The following is an 18,182-nucleotide window of genomic DNA, read 5'->3' as shown; positions in this document are numbered from 1 at the left end:
CATTTTATCTATTTAACGAACTTTTATAAGACAAGAAGAAGATATGATATAAATCAAGATCTACTTCCCAGACTCATCCGAATCGACCGTCATCTTCGGCCCCGTATACCACTTCCTCGCAGACAGGAAATAATACCCCATACTGGCGATCCACACAAACCCATTAATCACAATCGTATAATTCATCGTCGACGCCGTCGGATTCGGTCCCATACTTGGAAACATAGACAAGACCAGTCCGAACACCAACCAGACGACAGCGACACTGGCAATGACACGACTGAATCGTCCAGTGTAGAACTCCCCCGGAGTGAACCGCTGGTTCCACACGAGTCGACACAGGATGGGTGTGCCCCACGCGACGTAGTTACTGGCCACGAATAGTGAGAATAGAGCGTTCGCAGCGACCGAGTTGATCAGACATAGGAGGCCGAAAACAATGCATACGGCGACGAGACCGGCAATGGCACGCACGGGCTGGTATTGGATGCGTGTGCTTATGTGCCGGAAGAAACGAGAGAAGGGGAGGGCGCCGTCTCGGGAGAAGGCCCAGGCTTGTCGGGAGGCTGCTACAATCTATATTATATTAGGACCATGTATTTATTTCGTTGGGGATAGGGAATGTACCAGACTCAGTCCGATGAGGAATTGAATCACGATGATAACGCTCATGAATCCAAGAGCGCCTTTCTTCCCAAGGGCATCATGGTAAATCTACCAATTAGCATACACCCATAGACTCAGTGAGAGAAGATAAATACCTGCGCCATCGGCTGCCCATAAACCGAACTCAACGTCGCCCCAACATCCGGATTCATCGTCGCCGCAATAATCGCCAACACCAAGAACCCAAGAAAACATGCACACCCCGCGGAGAAGATAATCCCACGGGGCACCGCCTGCGCAGCATGCAACGCCTCCTCACTCATATGCACACACGAGTCGAAAAACCCAATCGACCAGATCGGCGCCATGAACGCCAGAATGAACGTCCATCCGGTCGGCCAGGTCGTTAGATTCTCAACTTTCCCGAAAACATACGATCCCGAGTTGAGCGACCCGCCGCGAGCGAGTTTTCCCACGGGGAGAGCGATCACCGTGGCGACTATCAACGCCATGTTGATGAAGATGCAGAAGGTCTGGATGCGCGGCATGATTTTCCCTGCGAATATGGCGCATAATGCGTGTAGGAGGATCATACCAGCGTAGACTCCGTAAATTGTCCCGTTCGAGGCGGACCACTCCCCATCTCGGCTGATGGAGATGCATGCTAGCAGCATTAGGGAGAGGGTATAGTCCACTGAACACATCCCGCCGATTAGACCCAGGGTGTTGCTGTATCCGACTAGGAAGCTTAGTGGGTTTTTGAATTTCTCGCCGGCGAAATAGTGTGTCCACCAGTATAGGCCGCCGGCTGTAGGCATGGCGGAGGCCATATCCGCCTGATTTATCAATATCGGACTGTAAGATAATAAGATTGGGGTGCATACCATGGCTAATCCCACAAAGAAAATGAAAATACTCGCAGTAAACCATCCCTATCCAGTCAGCCACAGCCGTGCGTAAAAAGAGAAAGGGGGAATACCCAAACCATCCCGACCGGCCCGGCAGGCAACGAAAAGGCTATCGTCGACGCAATCGAAGGTACCAACCCCATGATACTGAAGGCGACTGCGAAGATCTGTAGGGTGGAATATTGTCGGCGGAGTTCCTGCTTGTACCCCATTTTGGCTATTCAGTCAGTACCTAGTCTGTCCATTGTCCAAAGTAACATGTAGTAAAATACCTAGGAGTTGGGCATCGTCGGCCATAATAGAAGTCGAGGTCGACTGAGCCGACTCGGGGTCAACATGACGGTTCATGATGGGTGTCAGTGACAGATGTCAGGAGGATGTCAGAAGAATCAGTTGTCAAGATAGCAAGGGGCGGGGGTTTTAAGGAATGCCAAGGGAGTGGATCGAACTTTTATGGAGAAGTTTACCGCGGATCAATGCTACTACGGATATCCGGTTCTACGAACAGTACAAGTATTTCGAATATAAATATAGATCATACATACGATAGGCCCTGCTAAAGTACCTAGATTGACACAGGGTCTGATCATAGATAACACTCAAAATAATCCCAATTAAATCCAATTCCAATTCAAAATCAACGTGAGAATTCTATTCCTGAAGCTCCACCGCAGATGTCTTGGCACCCAAATTTGAGCCTGTTAAATCTGGGTCATTAGTCTTATTTCTTATTAGTCTCCATGGGCTAACGGAAACGGTGCTTCTGGCTAGACCGAATACATCCCAGTTATTTTTGCTTCCGTACTGAGACCAGACAACAGACATCAGCTATTCAACCATCTATCCAACCCTTACTCCGTATGCCATTACAACATTAATTAGTACTCCGTACTACTAGTACTAGTACAGAGTAAACATTACACCTGCTGCTCTGCATTATCTACCTGATTCAACCGAGTCGGTCGCTGCGCCTGTGGCGACTGTCCTCGTCCTACGGTCGTCGAATCCGAAACCATTGACCGCCGATTCGCCATTGAATCCCACGATCCCGTACCCATCTTGGCCTCCCAGTCGTTGAAGTCCTGGCCCGGGTTGACGGTCGTATACTCGAACAGTGTCAATAGTCCGAAGAATCCGCTCGCCAGCAATGATCCCAACAGCGGTCCCACCCAGTAGATCCAGTGATATCCGGGGAAACTGCGGTTGATCACGTCGGGGCCGAGAGATCGGGCGGGATTGAGTGAGCCTCCGGTATAATAGTCACCTTCATATCTTAGCACTATACTACATCTATAAAGTATAAGAGAGAGGAGAGAGGGACGGGGACATACCGATCATCTCCGTCACGAAAAACACCATTCCAATCCCTACCGGGGCCAAGTAGGTCGCTTTATGCTTCTCCACTGCCAACATGATCACCACGAACACAAGCTGCGCCGTCAGGAACATCTCGATGAACAGGCCCTGCGAGATAGATGCCCCGCCGCCCAGTCGTGTCCCTACGTTCAAATCCCCGGGGAATAACGCGCTGACCACGCCCGCAGACGCGATTCCCGCCACGATCTGCGCCGCGAAGGCCAGAACGCCGCGCAGGGGAGGCATGCCCCCGACAAGACATAGCGCAAGCGTTACCTTCCATGTTTGTCAGCTCTACCTTTATATCTAACAATTACAAGATAAGGACATACAGCAGGGTTAAACAGCCCGCCCGTCACTCGATAAAATGCCCACACGTTCACCATAAGCGAGAACCCGAACGACAGAGACGAGTACAGCAAGTTGGGAGTATTCGGGGGCGCGCCTTCCACAGGCATCGGTGTATTGGAGACCTGGGTACCCGCGAAGGAGAAGAAAAGGAACAAAAAAGTGCCGACGAACTCGCCCAGCACGGTGACGGTATTGTTTCGCACCGTGTCCCTGAGATGCAGCATGGGAAGCTGCCGCGACGTCCCTCCATTGATGCCGTTGCTGCTGCCGCCGCCGTCCTGGGACAAGCGCTTGAGGAAAGAAGGCATGTTAATAGTCCGGATGGTGCAGGCTGAAGTAAATGCAACTGCAATGCGTGGTATATCGAGGTGTTGGCTGTGGATGGACTCTATATAATGTGGAGAGTCATGACGTGCAGACTTGGGTGGCTACCAGATTCCATGGTTGGTGCGGGCGAGACCCGTTCGATCGATAGTGATGATGTGGATGATGAAGCTCCTGGCGTGTGAGTAGAGAAGGACAAGATGGAGCCCGTATCGGAATAGTTTAAGAATTAGTTTAATTAGAGTAGTGTCAGGGGGCTGAACCCGTTGAACTTATAAAATAGGCTATGTACTAAAAGGAACCGCTGAAGGAAAGACATACGAAAGAGCGGGTAAACAAGTAAGGTGAATGTCACGTGATGTGGGTAATCTTGTTGAGGTGATGGGTTGTGTATTGTACGCTAGTCTACCTTCAGGAGTCATGTTGACCCCCCCGGCTCTGGAACAACTATGTTCCGTGCCTGAGTGGGGATCTTGGATGTAGCACCTTGACACATCTGTTCGCGAGGCACAATTCTCTTCATTTCAGGGGCTCGGGCGAGCTGACTAGTTATCTAGATGGGTGACTAAGTGAGGCCACGTGAGCATACCGAATATGGTAGGTCCCTAACATCATCGAGGCCAATGGAGCCAACGGGAAAATTGGCTCGAGGGGTCAAACGGGCTCCAGCGGTCCAGCCCTCAGGTAGTTAGTTTCGTTCTTTAGTTAGCCAGCGGGTATAGAGACGATCTCCTATCATATGTCAGACGATTTTCTTCAGACGTTAATTTGGCCCACTGTGGCGGTGCATGCCTTGCGACGATCACCAGCCACATGGTGGCTAATCTGTGCTTTGAATCTGAGCTTTTGCACAAACAGATATGTATATGATTATATAATATAAAATAATTATTATAGTTCTCTAAGATCAAGTAGTTAATATTGTGTGTCGATTTGCAGAGTGGTAGAGTATAGAATTACGACAGTCCATACTCTGAAGCCAATATCACATGTAATTCTGTAGAAGTTGATTCGTAGGAATCCAACCGTGTAGTAGATTTAAAATTAGTGGGAATATTCACTACATGCAGAAATAACTCTTCAGCTGAGTTTGTAATATGTCCCAGAATATACGCGAAAATACATATAACAAAATTAAAATGCCGAAGGACCTACAGAACTTTTCTGGAAAGGTAATGTTCAAGTTATATCTGGTGTAACATGCATGAAAACTTCCTGCTACAGATACGATAAACTTTCAATTGGAGAAGTGGAAAAAAGAACCGAACATGTATAACATTATAAGTTCGCCACTCCAACGACTTATATTAATGGTTATTGCAATCTCCCCGACCAGGAACCATTGTTTCGGACGCACTAGGTCTACGCCAAGTTTTCGGCTCTGCATACCAATCACCACAACAAATCAGAGTAACTTGGTGGTGCCAATAGTTCATTTCCTTCAAAAGGCAATGATAACGACCGGTACACTGCCGCATCCGTGCCTGTAGTTCTGCACTGAGCCACATAGCGGGCGGATGTTGGAGTCTGTAATGAGAATGTGGGTTTTTAGTCTCGGAAACATATAGAAATGGGAGGCCACGCTCGGTCTTGGCTGCTATGTAAAATCAGAGTGATTGGTATCTCCAGCTTAGTTGTCTGGGAGAATAATACACTCGCATCAGATATGTGATACGACAGGCTGAGCTTGAGGGTATGTATATGCTAAAAAATAGGAATGGAAGGTCGCATCAATTCTCTTGCATTAACGAGAGGAATCGGAGAAATGGCCGAGGTGACGTGGTAATATCCTACCGACAAGGTTGAGGAAAAATGTGGCGTGGACTGTAGGGGCTGAAGAAAGACTCGGCGCAATGTGTCACTCTGCAGCACAGGTGTATTCCACTCAGCATGTCGAATGTTGATGGAAGGAAGCGTTTTTGTCTCCACATGTGCGTCCCGGCACATTTTTGTTCGAACCACGTCATTAAATGAGGGGTGGGTCTCCCATGGAATTGTGCTATAAAGATTGACTTTTTTTGGGTAGAGTAGACTGTTCGTAGATGGGGAAGTTTGGTATCACCCCGGGAATGAACATGAGGTCTACCGCCACGGAAATGTTCACGGAATTGGTAGAGTTGCATGGCAGGGGAAGCTAGATCGGCTGGGGCGAAGAAGTCTTAACTACTAGGCGTCCGATGGCCTGTCTCTTCTATCCGGTCTTTACTTCCTTCTCAGCATGACAACGATGGGCATCAGGATACTCGGTGATGGTATAGGCAACATGTCCAAACTGTCGGAATGGATGTAGCTAAGGTCTCCTTTCGAGAATTGTCCTGTCCTTGCCGTGAGATGGCTACACGAGTACAATAGGAGATACTGCATAGTTCCTGCGGCGCGCGTTTTTAAATCGAAAACTGGCTGAAGTTGAGTTTGTGAGAAGTGGCTTGTCTTATGGGCACAAAAGTCTTGTAGTAGACGTTCAGGAACGACGAAAGTGTAAGGATAGATGTAGCATCTCCGTGGCTTGAAGACACGCGACACGTGTTTAGAGGCCGGTCTTTTCATCGATATGTTGATGAAGCTTAAGGAATTTATGCAAAGAAATGATTTCTTGTGAAATGTTACTATTCGTGGGAGCGCAACCTGCGATGTCCTATGATTAGCTCGGGCCTCGAACTAGGATCCTATTGGGGAAGGTACCTTCTAGTGTGATATCAATATCAGTGAATCTGGTCTCATTGTTGACAGTGATAGTGACCGCTCCTCCAATGCGATTCCATGTGGTGTAGGTACTTGGCGAACCTTGCGACTTGACAACTTCGATGGTTATTTTCGGATTGAATGATCTATAGAGAGGACGTATTGTGAATCTACATATGCGAATTAGGCAAGCATCAAGGGCCAGAATTAATGATTTGGAGAATATAAAACGACTCCTTCAGTACGAAATACTACAACAAGACAGAGTATTATTATTTCGGGAACATTATGATATTCTTGATTGTCAGCATGCTTTTAGACTTATGTGTCATATCCAATATCCTGCAAAAGAATGACAGGACCTATATCTGATAGGGTGCATCGCTATAAGTGAGGGTCAACCAATAATGCGAAACTGCACCTCTTGGCTCTCCACGTAGCCTTTGGTGGTTGATCTGCGAATGCGTCTAGTCTTTAAATCAAAATAGTCCCTACTGAGAGATTGTTTTTTTTATCAGAGCTCTGAAGTTTCAAAACCATACGAAAATCAAAGGCTATCCGATCCTATCCCGTTAGCATAGCTATTTCTTGGATTAGGGAATTTGGTAATTAGTTTACTTGCGCACGCCCCTCTCATGTTTCTAGATGGGTTTCATAGGCTGTAGGGCAGCTTGACAGCTCATACGTACGGCTGACCCTACGTATCACAGTCATTGCGTATTGAGCCACTTCTCAGAATTATTCGGTCCCGCAAGTTATCTTCCTCGCCAGTGAGGATAATGCTCCTTTGATAATTCGTACTGCTATCGTGCGATATATTTCGGATCCGTTATGTAATATAAGTAATTGTTAATGGCCATATAAAGGGGACATATTCTGGTGTTGCGAATCTCCAGATATTATGGTGACAACGTTTACCAGATTTTGCGAACATGCATATGCCGGCATCCAAGTTACGCCTGATACTGTGCTGCCTTCCATCCTTAGCCGACAGATGTACTGCTCGCTACCACAGAACCCAACCTACTTGCCCACACTATTCTGGAATGGTCATGCATGGCTGGTGTCATATGGCATGCTCTATCGCTTCTGGGAAGAAGTCAAGTGCGAATGCGCCGCCGGGGAGACAATGGTCCACGTTCTGAGGTTGAAGGAACTATGCCAAGATTTGCGGAAGAAGGTCGTGGAAGCAATTAATAATACATAAAGAGGACGAGAGGCAACAACGGCAAGCGGCTCTGCCCAAGGCATTCCGAATATTCAAAAGCTAAGGATATATGACACCACTTCAGATGGACCAAGTGCTTACGAAAGAATATTTAATGATCAGGAAACGAAAAGAAGCTCAAACTAGATCCCTTGGCGGCTGGAGACGGCATATTTACCAAGGAGGACAAGGATGACTCTCCACAGGAATGCTGGTAAGAGTAGCTTGAGCAGTCCTTCGAAGATCTCCATTGTGGAGACATAAAGCTTAATAAATGTTTTAGGGATTGGGTACGACTTATCTCAACTATCAAAGAGGTCCTTAGAGCTATTCCATGCCTCTGCACTTTTCTAAGCATGAGATACTGGTATGTAAAACAGCAATCTTCAAAATGCAAATGCTGATGTAGCCGTTAGTATAAGAGCAAAACAGATACTTGAACCTAAAAACATTGTATGAGTTGCGTAGCTCGTGCAATACATGACCTTGAGCGTTATTAATCCCACCTTCAACCCTAGACCAAACTGGACTTGGCATAACGCAGTCACTTTGCACATTGACCTGCCTTAAACTGTACTATACACCTGCTCTGCAAAATTAGATGGGTTTTGGTATGTTTTTGAGCTTCGTTACGAAATACTGCAATTGACCTCAGGATTGTTTAGACTCTGGTGAGTATCATGGCATCTTCCGTTTTCAAAGCAGCCTGATAACTCCAGTGCTATCCTGTTGATATTAGGAACTGCACTTCGGATGCCAGGTTGATATGATTTTTAGCAAATCCCTTAGGTAGCTTAGGCTTCTTCCAAACCCTCCTGACCGCACCTGCGTCTTCTCCTCAATTGGTATATCTAGAAGTGGGAGACCATTATCAGTATTATCTATAGCCTTAAGGTCTTACTTCGGCACCGCTTCCGTCGTACCTGCTTAGTTTATGCTACAGGCTGCGTGGTAGATAACTCTTTTTCTACCTTATTATTAGATTCCAGTCCACATATAGTAATAATTCAGGAGTCGGTATTCCAATGGCATTATATCACTGCCGTGAGGTCCTGGCCCCATCCTAGCCTTACCAAAGTTAAAAAGTAATATTGCTTCCTTGGGACGCATGAGTCGTGAGAGATAGATATTCCACCTGGATAAGACCTGCTTGCAGGGTACGGGGGACATGTATTCCTTGTCTTTAAGTTTTGTAACAGCTTATTATTATACACTGCCCGGAGCATATTACCTGGGTGCACGTCTATAAAACATTAAAGGAGCTATAACCAATAGGGGCAATAGGAAGAGTAGGGATAATAAGGACAATTAGCCTAAGAGGTTAAACAGGCTCACTGTTGTAACCAGAACAGGTGTATCTTCAAATTAAAAACAAGAGTATGTAAGCTGCATAAGTGTCACAGGAAATAATGTAAATCATAACTCATGAGAGGAGATCTATATCTAATCTGTATCCATCACACTCTAATTAACTCCCCCCGTCCCAAACAACTCCATCTTAATCCGATCGCCACTAACCCCCCGTTTTAACAGCCCCTCTTTCATTGAAACCATGAACCCCGTCGGTCCACAGATATAATACTCCGTCATCGCATCATCCAGGAACAAATCCTTTACCCCGTCCATCTTGCCCAGATCCACGCGTCCCTCGTGATCGTAGTCCACGCCGGGCTTATCCCCCTCCGCGGGATAGCTCGTGAAGAACGTCGCGTGCAGATTCGGCAATTTCTCCACTAGGGACTGGATTTCTGCTCGAAATGCACGTACATCCGTGGTGCGCGCGCCATGCACGAAGTGGATGCGTCGTGACGCAGACTTCGTCCCGGACTGAGATGAGATTGTGTTCAGCATGGAAGTCAACGGGGTGAGTCCGACTCCCGCGGCGAGAAGCACAATGGGACGCGAGCTAGCGGCGTCCACGTCAAGGAAGAAGTCACCGTAGGGATGCGACACTTTAACCACGTCGCCTTCCTGGACCTGATCATGCAGAATGTTGGACACGTAGCCCGCATGGCCGTTCTCCTGACCGACTTCGCGCTTCACACTGATGCGGTAGTGATCGGAGAGTGGCTGGTCACTGAGCGAGTACTGCCTTGCCTGTGGGTGATTCAGCTCTGGCACGTCGACCTGCACGGAGATAAACTGGCCAGGGCGGAAGACCGGAAGGGGCTGGTTGTCCACCGGGGCCAGGTGGAAAGAAGTGATTTCTGCAGAATCGGGGATCTTGCGGATGACGCGGAAATCGCGGAATTGGGTCCAGCCGTTAGCGGCTTGGTAGAGCTGGGCCTCGCGGCCAATCATCAGATTGGCGAGTTGCCAGTAAGCTGCGGCCCAGGCGTCGTGGATGATTGGGGTGAGGGCGTCGCCTAGCACGATGGCCATGGCTTCTAAAAGATATTTGCCCACTATCTGGTACTGGTCGGGCTGGATGCAGAGTGAGGCGTGTTTGTGGCACATCAGTTCGACGGCCGGGGTAAGGACACCCAAGTTGTCGATGTATGAAGCGTAGGCGAAGAGCGCGTCGGCTAGAGCACGCTGCTGGTGGCCGTTGTCTTGGTTGGCCTTGTTGAATACGGAATACAGATCGGGATGAGCGGCCAGCATGTTCTTGTAGAACACTGTGGTGATGGCTTTGCCATGGACCTGGAGGACCGGCACAGTGGCCTTGATGGTTTGAATCTGCTCAGAAGTGAGAGACATGTTTGTTGAATGCAATTGAATACCTGTTGGAATACATTACATGGGCTAGGTAGGCATGTTTATATACTTTTTTTCCCCTCGTATACCAGGCTTGGATGAGGCAATGAATCCGAGAATATTTCCACCGAACTGCTGAGCCCGCGAGCATCCCCGCTGACTTCTCCGCGGAGATGTATCTCCTGGTCTGGACCTGACGCCATCTGCGTGATTATGCATGTCCATCACTTTGATGGAGAGAAAAGGCCAATGGGATGGATATCACTGTATAAGCTATGTATTTATTCTATGTACGTTATATATTCTATATACAAGTATCTGAGAGTGACTGAACATGGAGCTGCATATTCTGGTGTCATATAACTACTACTATGCAGCGCCACATTTACGAAATTTTCACGATCAGCCCATATCGGGAAATTCAGGAGGCTGACTCAGCATCAGGAGATGATGAGGGCTAACTATTAGTAATATCCCTGAGGGCCATTGGTTCGGTTTGTTGATCGTATGAATCGACAAGTATGGAATATCTAAGACAAATGAAACTGCTATTCTACTTGCAAAATCCCGCAAACCCAACAATACGTCATCCTCATCGTCCGATCTGCCATATCCGCCTACGAGCATAGCCTATCTCTAGCAGAGGTTCCAAACACCTGTAGACACGTGGTCGCGGATAATCCCGCGCCAGCGCATTCCACACGTGCTCGTCGATCTCGATCGTTCCGATGTAACTATTTATAAAATAATTACAACTAGAATGTGAGGACCTGTGAAATTGACGCCGAAAATGACCGCTACTGAGGCCATAAACGGCCGCATTTCCACCCGTAAATCCAGCGGCGAGCCGCTGCTTTAACATCCCACCACATTCCTCACACCATTATTCTGTACCCGCCAAGCATGTTTAGCCACCATCCTGAGGTGATGATGTTAGCGCTCAACCTCAGCAAGCCTTCTCTCCGTTTCGACTCATGACCAAAGCGACGCCGAAAATGGCCTCCTCTGCCGCCAAATCCAGCTCCCCTCTAATTTCCCCCGGCCTCGTCGGGCGCCGTACAAAATGATACCTTTTCTCCTCTCTCCCTTGGTTTCCTCTTTTTATCCTCCCATCCTTCTCTCGCCTCAACACCTTAGTCTCCAAGCCCCCAAGTCGATCGTGCCGTGAATCACTTCCAGAATACAGTCCCATCTCTATAATATTTGGATCTTGTCATCTCTATGGCACCCCCTCCCCTTCCCCCAGCGAATCCTGATAAGTATCAATACTGGACCGACCCAATTCTCTGCGAAGAAACAAGAGCCAGACTGGAATATTTCTAAAGCGTTAGATGACTTCCTCCAAACTACAAGCCCAGGACGCTTAAAGGTCTTGCTGTGGTCGAAAGATACTGGAGAAAGTAAGTATAGTTTACTTATAACACTCTAGAGCTGGTTTAGAAATAACCCACGACCAACAGATACTGCATCCAGTTAAAAAAGGACTATGTAGAATATCTACTCTCGGTGGACCAAGCAATTTACATGAACTTTTTCGATTGGATGTACAAGACCTCGCGAGAGAAGGCGCTTTAGTTATATAATAAGTACTAGCGACGCCTTTGTTAATGGCCTGTTCGCCCGGCGTCGCGTGAATGGCGAAGTCCATGAACAGATGCGACGAGTACGCTGACCTTCTTAGACCTTTAGGTGCAAGGCTAATATAACAACAGTTTCTTAAGCATGTTTTCCCTGCCGAGCGCACAATCTCCAGGCGCACGAAGAAAAAGAACATGCTAGATGTGGATGTCTTTTGTGTCACCTACCACTATTACTAGGTACATTCGAGATTTTTCCGTTGAGTATGAATATTTAGTTTGCCACAATCTAACTCTGGTCCGCCATCACCGGGACTCGGCCAGGCGTCCTACTTCCACAGAAATCCTCCCTAACTAACAGGTCATCTCTGGCCAAACGCAAACTTGGCCAGACTTTCCAGAGCGACCTTCCCAAACACGTTTCGGTGGACGGTCTTCCGGACTCGGTCTGCTACCGCGATATCGAGCTCTTTTACCTTAAAGACCCAGATAGCAAACGCGATGTTCTTTGTGCCATTATCAAGTTTTGCAATCTTAAAGGTCGGCTAGAAGATGCTGATAGATAAGGGCAAATTTTTATGCACCTCTTAAACGCCTATATGCTCCGACTCTAATTATTAATCTTAGAACTAAATTCTTTATACACAGTGATTACCAACTGGCATACTGTCTGATCAACCAAATTATTTCACTAGCCTTCCGCGATGGGGCTTTTCTTAATACCTTGTTAACACCAGAGCTAATATAGCGACTTCAAGTCCCCAAGCGCAGCCATTCTATTGACCTCCGGTGGAAGCCGGAGATGTTAGATACCCCCTTTCTTCGGCGCCTTGAACGCACTACATACGGCTACGAACTTCATAAATCTTTGCCGATGACGTACGACTCGAGCCGACAGGCGCTCCAAGAGTTGGGTCGAGATGCGAGATTTAAGGATAATATTGGCTATTATAACTACCGGCGCTGGACTACAAATAAAGTTAATTGTATGTCACCCCTATTTAAACAGAGCTCGGCGGAAAATATAACTACTTTGGATAAAGAACCCTTCACACACTCTATCTAACTTGTGGTCAACAGGGAACTTTACTAGCCAGGAACGGAAACGGGTGCTCGGCTAGTCTAGTAACGCGGTTTTTAAAAGATACTATTAATTAGAGTTTATCTGCCGCGACCTTCAGCATGTTGTTCTTCTCCGACCAGCCCAGGAAGGCCTCCTCCGACTCGCAGGAAGTATGCTTAGGAAAAGGGATCTCTTAGCCCCATCCGATCTTACCAACACCCAGCGACTTGCCATTTGCCAAAACCCCGAAATCCTAGTTCTTATTAGACGGGAGAAGAGGGAGCTAAAGGAGGAGATGCGATCCCTGGCAGGTACTATCTAAAATGCCCAGGGGGCTTTCCCTCACCTTTATCAAAGGCACGAGGAAGTCAAGCAAGAACTCTCTAAGTTAAGGAAGACCCTGGCAAATGGCACCTGGAAGACAGCCAGAAAGGAATATTTTCACAATGCTCCTGTTCTTAAGGTCGATAGACAGATTAAGCAACTTCTCGGCCAGTCTAATAATACACATGGTGATGCTGATAGCTCTGAGGATAAAGATTGTGAACTTCCTATCCCGGAATATATCTTCCCTAAGCGGGCGCGTCTGGTGGAAAATTTCTATGGGCCCGAAGCGGAGAACTTTGATGAGGATATGCTGCTTGAAAGACGTATCCAAGTTACCAAGGATATGGTCGCGCTTTCACAGCTCTGCGAGCCGAATTGGCGGGGCAATCGAGTTAACTGGGATAAAGATGATAATAAAATTAAGAAGTCGGAAGAACTGTTACCTCCTAAAAATAAACCCCTGGAATGTCCAACGGACGTTTGTATTATCTGTTACGGCCTATCACAACGTTCAGCATCTAACCTCCTCCCCATAAATTTCCTTCCAAGCGAAAAGATTCTCTCCGTCGCTATTTTATTGACTCTTATCTCGCCCATGCGCACGACGGGATAAGCTGTACCTAGACAGCCTGCCATAACATTCCCAAGTTCACCGAAATCACTGGTTTCTTGGCCCATGCTGTTAAGGTGCACGCTTATAATATTAATATTAAACTGCAGCACCTCCCAAAAAGACCTCGGCTATCGTGTAGCAGCACTTCATCTATTAATGGCTCGGACGATTCCCTAAAATCAGATGGTAATTCAGGCACCGAGACTCCTGCTTCTTCCGTTAGCTCTGAGATGGCAAATATCGACCCACGCTTATTGGAACGCCATACTGTTCCCATCAAGAAAGCTTCGCTGCGTCGGTCGAAGAGATTGCAATCCAAATGATGGTTGTGTGAGGGTGTTTATTATCGCACCGGACTTGCTACTTAGCTACGAAGTCCAGTTCGGCGTATTCCGCAGTATTTGCGTCACAACTATCTGTTACCATACTCTCGAATCGTGCATCTGGATGACCGTCACTCCAACTGATGCAATAAACCAGTCGACCACGAGATGCGTTGTGGAGACAGGTTAAGAGCAAACACCGCTTATGCATCTGATTGAGATAGAGAAATCTATAAAAATTAGAGCTAACAAAGAATTGCATTCTACTGTATGCACAGGATATATCTAATCTAATGCTGGTTCTGTAGACACAATATTAGTTGAGATATTAAGGTTTTAAAAAGTGCCATTTTATATGGAATACGGAGGTGGCCGACTGGCTTACCGATTACGTTACAATGTCTCCTTCCGTTGTCTTGAGTTGATGTGACATAACCTTTGAAACTTATAGTATGTTTCTCAAGTCCCATCTTCTAAGTCCGTGTGTCTTTTATGCTGTTGCATGGTTCTAGATCAATGTGACGTGTATTGGTATGAACTTAGGTTCCTTAGGGTTCTTTTTTTTGTCTTGCCCTTGGAAGTGGAGAGCGTGGGCTTGACCGTCGGTTCCTTATACAGACATAGACAGATGATCGCGAGAGTGATATGATATATCGTGCAAATCGCCAAAACGAGAGGTCGGGGTACACATCCATATTGTGGAATTAAAATGCATCATTAGTTTTACATCAAAGTTTGTAGATGGTTACAGTTCTACATTAAGACTTATTAGGATCAACATCTTGCTGAATTGGACTCTTTGTACTAGGAGCCTGTTAAACCAGAAAATACCACGCGCAATAACAGCATAACAATCTGATGGGGACACCCCAAATTCATATAAACTGATCATGTTTAGAGCGTGTGAGGTGGACGTCCCGATTGCGAGTTATGCAAATGTTGCCAATTTCTCCCTCACATTGAGCTTAGTTTTATTTGGCTCAAGACCGGGACGATATTTCACTCTCTTTTGAAAGACGATAACAACGTCCGAGCCACCAAATTGGAAGTAGGCTATGTTCTGTCCCTTTTCAACTGCCTGGCCCTCCCTTACCGTGATAACCACGGAGGAAACTTGAGCCATTCCAATAGGCAGGACTGCGACTCTCCCATGTTCTGGTGTCTCGATCTCGATGAGCCCGCGAATTTGACACCATTGATACCCCGCATAATCCGCGCATCGATATCTCCTAGGTTTTGACGTTTCCTTTGGTCTTGGCGTCTTTTAATCTCATCGGGATCACGGATCAGCCCTCTGTCCAATGTAAGGCCATTTTGACCCTTTTTCTTCCGGACTTGAAGATAAGCTTGATCTTGGATATTTTTTATTTTGATCACTTTTCCACTAACAGGAGCGTGTTGACAGTGGTAGTCATTGGGCGCTAGAAATGCATGCATGAAGCTGCCGTTCTTGTACACGTCGCTGTCGACGGTTTGAAGCAATTTTTGGATAGGGTACCTGATTCCCTTAGTACGAATGGAGGGTTCTGGTATATTGACAATACCATCAACAATATCCCAATTACCATCATACAAAGAATCTGCGGCATGGACAATGATATTTGAGTCCCGTTCTCTGTCAAGCGGGCGAGCCTGGTTAATATCCTTCCACTCTCTGGCAAACCAGTGATTGAAGGATAGCCATCCAGACTCTGGCTCCGCCCAGAGACTCTTCTCTTTGTCGTATTTGCTATTAATATGGAAGGAGTACACAGATCCCATAGATTCAGGTCGATTCATGAAATTTCCCTGTTCCCGCGCAAATGTGACAAGCCAGTACGATAGCCATGTTAAATCGTCATTGGAGTTCTCGGGTTTGATGGGGGTTTGCAGATCCCTGAGACTTGGCTGCTCGAATACCCAATTGAAGACGAGGATCTTCCTCAAGAGCTCATCTTGTTCAGATGACACTTTCGGGACCCATCTGAGAAGGCTATCGACGAACCGGAGATAGTCTTCCAATGTTCCGATCTTCTCGGCAGCCATATCTTCAGCACCGCCACCAGCTGGATCAATGGCTGAAGTGATTGCTTTTCAAAGGCTTCAAACCTATGTACCCTGCGAAAGACATAGCCACGAAGGTCACAAGCGATAGGCTCATTGAGGACGAGGGTAGACATGATGGGCAGCTAGAAGGGGAAGGTTGTTCAAAAAGTAAAATGAGATAGGTCTTGCGGTTGTCTCAGGTATATATAAGTTAAGACCTCATCCAAGTCACCACACAACTGTGTAGTGAAACGGAACCCCAGGAACGTTAAACAACAGTGGAATGTAACTGTCGTATAGAGCGAGTAGGGTGCCATCGACCATCAAAACCCACAGATTGAGGTGTATTTGCAGATACAGTCCAATTCGAATACTAGACGTAAGTGAGCGTTATCAGAAGGCTAGGTCTAGCCCAGGACAAGCCTAGTCCTCGAAGCCATCGTTGAACTGCGGTGCAAAGTGAAAACCATCCCATTGGCTTGAAGTTCAACAAACTCCCTACAGAAGTCGGCCGCCAGCCTAACGTAGGTTGCCAACACTCGCATCGGAATGATAGGGAGTCGTTTTCACTGGACAGAGGGCTTTTCTATATTCTGGATGCACCGAACAAAGTACTACGCTACCTAGCTGAATACACTGGAGGCACAACGAACCTCGTGCATGACAACTATGTGATTGGGGATTGATATGCAGCTGAATGTCAGTCGGATGCATAGGTATCATTCAGCTAGCTAACGCCCGCCTCTGACTAACCTAGTATGTGGTGAACTGAGAGTCGGCCATAGTGACTGATTGGCTTGGTTGGTATTAGGTATGAATCAACCGGACATACTGATATAATACAGCCCCAGTGACCAAGCTCGTTTTTTGCATGAGCGTAACCGGGTTCTCGATCAGCAAATGCACGCTATCCAAGTATATTCATCTTCGGGGACACATCATACGGCAGACCTAGAACGGAATTAACCATACGGATATGGACAAAAGGCTAACGGGCATATCAATAGCTTCCGCGCAGCCAGCCACTGCGCTTTTAATCTACAATGGCTTTCTCTGACACCTGGCTCTGAGGAATGGACTGGCCCAATCCTTCACAGGTGGCGTCCCACAGAACAGGGACAAAACCACCAGTCATTTCCACGTTGAGCGCTATGTATCAACATTTCCATCTGATGGGAGAACCTAGGGAAGATATTCACGCGTAGACAAAACGTCTGAGGTATCAGCCATCGGATAAGATGAATATTGGAGCACGAATAGCGGCGAATACATCTTTCTCTGGATCAGAGATATGTAAGTGTTATGTTATGCTGTTCCTCATTTTCTTAGTAAAGGCTACAGGGAAAGAGGATGCTGCGTGGCCTGGATAGTACTTTGTTCTCCCCTTTAGGCACCATCCTGTGTTCATCGTCTACCCTCTGCGGGAGCTGCCGCTGTTCCGCTCGGGGCAGGAATGCAGGTGCACCCAGCCCTTTACAGTGAAAGCGAATCACAATTGTGCAGCTTGCATGCGAATTGCGTTTTGTTGAATGGTCAATGAGACCATGTCCTGGAAGGATCAGACGCACCATTGGGGCGGGGGAGATGATCGGAACGCCATCTGCGGTAGGATGGAAATGACTTTAAAAGTCGCCGCTGCCTGCAGCTCACTACACCTTGGCTCGCCACTGTATTTCCAAATCCTTTATTCCACAGGTCCACGGCGGGGTAGGCGTAGTGGTGAGAGTTGCATGCACCTGAGAGAGATGCGGAGCTGAACCACGTCAGCAAGCATGAAACCTCCAGTAGTGTTCATCGAATCATCCCTCATCTACCAGATCAGATGAAAGAAGTGAGCTATTCTCATTTTGCATTACCAGTGTACTAGGCGCATTCCTCGTATCTTTCAACATTGCCTGAAACGAAGGTGCATCCAGGCAGCCTTCACCCCTCCTTTCGTCCCATTTCGCGGGTGCATGTTTTCCTGCCGGATGTCTTTTGCTGAATATGCCTCTAATACCTATCTCCGAAGCGCCAATTACAAAATAACCTCATTTTACCGATCGGCTACTTCCGTTCCGCATTCATTGAATCTTTTATAGCTCGAGGCTTGTAGACGCAATGGGATCGCCCCTACTCCAGGC

At 47.2% G+C, this 18,182-nt stretch overlaps 6 protein-coding genes across 6 annotated transcripts; 2 read left to right on the top strand and 4 right to left on the bottom strand.

Annotated features, from left to right (window-relative positions):
• Nucleotides 1–60: 60 nt before the first annotated feature.
• Nucleotides 61–1,862, bottom strand: UGA4_1 (putative GABA permease (Uga4); the record flags this gene model as incomplete). Its single annotated transcript, XM_033567595.1, has 6 exons — nucleotides 61–576; nucleotides 628–714; nucleotides 762–1,442; nucleotides 1,491–1,538; nucleotides 1,586–1,731; nucleotides 1,787–1,862. 6 exons carry the CDS (start codon nucleotides 1,860–1,862, stop codon nucleotides 61–63), a joined length of 1,554 nt encoding a protein of 517 aa, XP_033429590.1.
• A 569-nt stretch (nucleotides 1,863–2,431) lies between these two features.
• On the bottom strand, nucleotides 2,432–3,529 carry ATNIH1004_002909 (aquaporin; the record flags this gene model as incomplete). The annotated part of the gene is made up of 3 exons (XM_033567594.1): nucleotides 2,432–2,778; nucleotides 2,846–3,146; nucleotides 3,203–3,529. 3 exons carry the CDS (start codon nucleotides 3,527–3,529, stop codon nucleotides 2,432–2,434), a joined length of 975 nt encoding a protein of 324 aa, XP_033429589.1.
• A 5,369-nt stretch (nucleotides 3,530–8,898) lies between these two features.
• On the bottom strand, nucleotides 8,899–10,134 carry fhpA (flavohemoprotein; the record flags this gene model as incomplete). Its single annotated transcript, XM_033567593.1, has 1 exon — nucleotides 8,899–10,134. One exon carries the CDS (start codon nucleotides 10,132–10,134, stop codon nucleotides 8,899–8,901), a length of 1,236 nt encoding a protein of 411 aa, XP_033429588.1.
• Nucleotides 10,135–11,765: 1,631 nt separating this feature from the next.
• Nucleotides 11,766–12,829, top strand: ATNIH1004_002907 (uncharacterized protein; the record flags this gene model as incomplete). Its single annotated transcript, XM_033567592.1, has 4 exons — nucleotides 11,766–11,794; nucleotides 12,070–12,248; nucleotides 12,467–12,694; nucleotides 12,789–12,829. The coding sequence occupies 4 exons, from the start codon at nucleotides 11,766–11,768 to the stop codon at nucleotides 12,827–12,829; spliced, it is 477 nt and encodes a 158-aa protein (XP_033429587.1).
• A 61-nt stretch (nucleotides 12,830–12,890) lies between these two features.
• Nucleotides 12,891–13,711, top strand: ATNIH1004_002906 (uncharacterized protein; the record flags this gene model as incomplete). The annotated part of the gene is made up of 2 exons (XM_033567591.1): nucleotides 12,891–12,941; nucleotides 13,103–13,711. The coding sequence occupies 2 exons, from the start codon at nucleotides 12,891–12,893 to the stop codon at nucleotides 13,709–13,711; spliced, it is 660 nt and encodes a 219-aa protein (XP_033429586.1).
• Nucleotides 13,712–15,123: 1,412 nt separating this feature from the next.
• ATNIH1004_002905 (phosphatidylserine decarboxylase) lies at nucleotides 15,124–16,059 on the bottom strand (the record flags this gene model as incomplete). Its single annotated transcript, XM_033567590.1, has 1 exon — nucleotides 15,124–16,059. One exon carries the CDS (start codon nucleotides 16,057–16,059, stop codon nucleotides 15,124–15,126), a length of 936 nt encoding a protein of 311 aa, XP_033429585.1.
• Between the last annotated feature and the right edge of the window lie 2,123 nt (nucleotides 16,060–18,182).

This window comes from Aspergillus tanneri (genome assembly GCF_003426965.1).
Source record: "Aspergillus tanneri strain NIH1004 chromosome Unknown AapTan_1_pilon_pilon_pilon, whole genome shotgun sequence".
Taxonomy (NCBI): Eukaryota; Fungi; Ascomycota; class Eurotiomycetes; order Eurotiales; family Aspergillaceae; genus Aspergillus; species Aspergillus tanneri.
Note: the sequence above shows the minus strand (reverse complement) of the source record. Positions and strands in the feature narration are given on the sequence as shown.